Source organism: Olea europaea, unplaced genomic scaffold (genome assembly GCF_002742605.1).
Source record: "Olea europaea var. sylvestris unplaced genomic scaffold, O_europaea_v1 scaffold12897, whole genome shotgun sequence".
NCBI lineage: Eukaryota > Viridiplantae > Streptophyta > Magnoliopsida > Lamiales > Oleaceae > Olea > Olea europaea.
In genome coordinates, this window is record NW_019230357.1 from 1 (window position 1) to 3,169 (window position 3,169).

At 37.4% G+C, this 3,169-nt stretch overlaps 1 protein-coding gene across 1 annotated transcript; it reads left to right on the forward strand.

Annotated features, from left to right (window-relative positions):
- Positions 1-458: 458 nt before the first annotated feature.
- LOC111374781 (proton pump-interactor 1-like) lies at positions 459-3,163 on the forward strand (the record flags this gene model as incomplete). Its single annotated transcript, XM_022997517.1, has 5 exons — positions 459-572; positions 664-1,200; positions 1,289-1,603; positions 2,112-2,501; positions 2,930-3,163. Coding segments are annotated over 3 exons (942 nt in total), but the record flags the coding sequence as incomplete, so codon positions are not given.
- Positions 3,164-3,169: the final 6 nt, after the last annotated feature.

Consider the following 3,169-nt stretch of genomic DNA (forward strand, 5'->3'; position numbering starts at 1 on the left):
GTATAATACGTGAATAACCAAACTATCATAGCCGAATAAAATTCAAAAATACCCGACAACAATAATTAGCAATCCACTCATGGAGCATATACAGAAGCAATGTACATGGGCAATATTAGTCTTATTTGGTAGTGTTCCAATTTCCATATATATATATATATTGAAGAACATGTAGAACTAAATGTCTTTACAAAAGTTTGGTGGAAATTTATGCAGTTACTGTTAGCTATTTTATTTATTATTATTATTATTATTATTATTATTATTATTTTTTTGGTGTACGTCAAGGGAATACTTAAATTACAGCATTGCCTTACACTTGTTCCATGATTATGCTTTATTTTTCTGCATATCTGAAATACATTTCGATCCTTTGAGAAATTCAAGCTGCGAAATATTTCTTACTGCCAAATGTAGAGTGAAAACATAGTTGGCATGTTGTGTTGTTCACAAATTAGTGTTTTGACTTGCAGAATGCTCACTATTACGAAAACCGTAAACTTTTGATCAAAGCCAAAGAGCTTGCAGCAAAGAAGGATGTTGAAGCACTGAAGGAGCTTTCACATACAGAGGTTTGACGATTAATTTGGTGCGTTGAGTTTCAAGTCGCCCTGGTAGTTTCACATAGTTGTCTAACATTTGTGTTCCTCTTCCCACTACCATGTCGAGAAATTCATGTCCTTCTTTAGTACTAACAAGGCATTCAGAGATGACTACAAGAGGAGAGTTTTGCCATCACTCGACATGAGGCAATTGAGTTCCGATGGTCGCATGAGGGATCCGGACGAGAAGCCACTTGTTTCTGTCGAGGCACCAACTCCATCCAATACGGAGAGAATTGTGAAACCAAATGCGAAACTACCTGCTAAGGAAGATTCTGTTCCTCCGTCGCACCATGATAATTCGTCTGTGCAGAAAGCACAAAAAGGAAAGAACGCTCGAAACCAGAAAGAATCAAATAAGAAAACTGAAAACATCTTGGACAAGATTGACCTCGAAGACAGAGATGTCTCTGCTGGGACGCATAAATTGCAAAAGGACGATCCTCCTAAACTTGATGAGACAAAGTTGAAGGAGATGAAGCGAGAGGAAGAGATTGCTAAGGCTAAGCAGGCAATGGAGAGAAAGAAGAAGTTAGCAGAGAAAGCTGCTGCCAAAGCAGCAATAAAAGCTCAGAAGGAAGCTGAGAAGAAACTCAAGGAAATTATTATTATTTTCAATTTTTACTTTTAGCCATTGTCTTATAACCTTAAAACTCAAAATTTGTTTGGCTCTCAAACTATTGCAGGAGCGCGAAAAAAGAGAGAAGAAGAAGGCTGGAGCCGTTGTCTCTCAGGATTCCAAGGAACCAACTGAAGCTGTTGCTGAACTAGAGAAGACGGAGGAAAAAGTTGAAACTCCGGTCCCACTGAAGAAGAAAGGCTGGAAAGAAAATAGCGATAAGCATAGAGCACGACCGAGAGGTCCAGATTCACTTCAGAAGGTTACATTCAAACGCAAGAAGGCAACTAACTATTGGCTATGGGCCGTCCCTGCTGTTTTGGTGGTTCTTGTACTTCTTGCATTTAGTTACAGCTGAGTAGAGTGGTGGAGACCTATATTAGTAAGAATGCTATAAATTCTGTATTTTTTATTTTAATTTTTGGTGTCGCATAGAAAGGACTCGACTTGAAAACTCATAATGTTGATTGAACAGGTTGTTCCGAAGCAGCATTCACTAGAGCAACCATGTTTTTTGAGGACTGATATATTTTGAAATTTTGAGTCTTGAGTAATGTTATTGAATTCTTTGTTTCTTTTGAAACGATGGAATTGTTGTATATATATTATCAACTTTTGAATTATACATTTTATAACTTTTATAAAAATTTATAAAAAATTTGATTTTTTAGCCAAATAAAAACTAAGTAAAAATTATATTAAATACTAAATAGTATGCTCGGCCATTTAATAGGTCCACTTCATTGAAGGCAAAATTGCCCTTAGCTTGGCCCAATAATCGGCCCATTTCATTGTAGTAAAGAATCATAGATCTGCCTCCCCCACTCAACGGCTCCCATAAGAGTAAATTCAAATTCAAATTTTAGTCCCTTTCATTTCTCCTCTGGCAGAGCAAAGATTTTTCGCCGATGGCCACCACTACCACATCCGAGAATTATCTCACAACTCCTACCAAGACACCAGCAGGAGAAAAATCCACATCCAGGAAATGCCACTACCACCAATCCATGGATCCATCATTGGCACGCTCCGCTTCCGAATTTAAGACCCGATTCGAGGCCTACAACCGGCTACAGGCGGCTGCAGTTGCGTTCGGAGAAAAACTTCCTATTCCGGAGATTGTAGCGATTGGCGGGCAGTCCGATGGCAAGAGCTCCCTCCTTGAAGCCCTCTTAGGGTTCCGTTTCAATGTCCGGGAAGTTGAAATGGGCACCCGACGCCCTTTGATTCTTCAAATGGTCCATGATCCCACTGCTGTTGAACCTAGATGCCGCTTTCAGGTGATTTTGGTATTTCATTTATTTATTATTATTATTATTATTTTTGAGTCATTGGGGTTTAACAAAGTTTTCGATTTATTATTTTTATTTTATTATTATTTTTATTATTGTTATTATTATTTTGAAGTGTTTGGTCTAATGCACTTGGCAACTTTCTACAGGAATTTAGGTTCACAAAATTGTCAATTCGTATTGCTGTTTTGAACTGTATGAAAGAACTAAAATGTGGAGAAAATTTGAAACCCTACGAAGTTTGATTTTACTATAAAGCATAAAATTTCGGTCATTTTATAGATACCCAGGGTTATGATTCTTATGAAGTTTAAAAATATTAGATACTTTGAGACTTTCACATGCAACTCAATCCTGAAAAGCCTGAATGTGTTAATTTCTAAAAAGGAAAAGGCTAACAAGTGACTACGAAACAGGATGAGGATTCAGAAGAATATGGGAGTCCTATTGTATCATCCACTGCAATTGCAGATATGATAAAATCGCGCACTGAATCACTGTTGAAGAAGACAAGATCTGCAGTTTCGTCCAAGCCCATTGTGATGAGAGCAGAATATGCACATTGTCCAAATCTCACCATTGTTGACACTCCTGGTTTCATTCTCAAGGTATTCAATAAAACAATGAATATTCTAATTAAGAAAAGTGAATTCCGC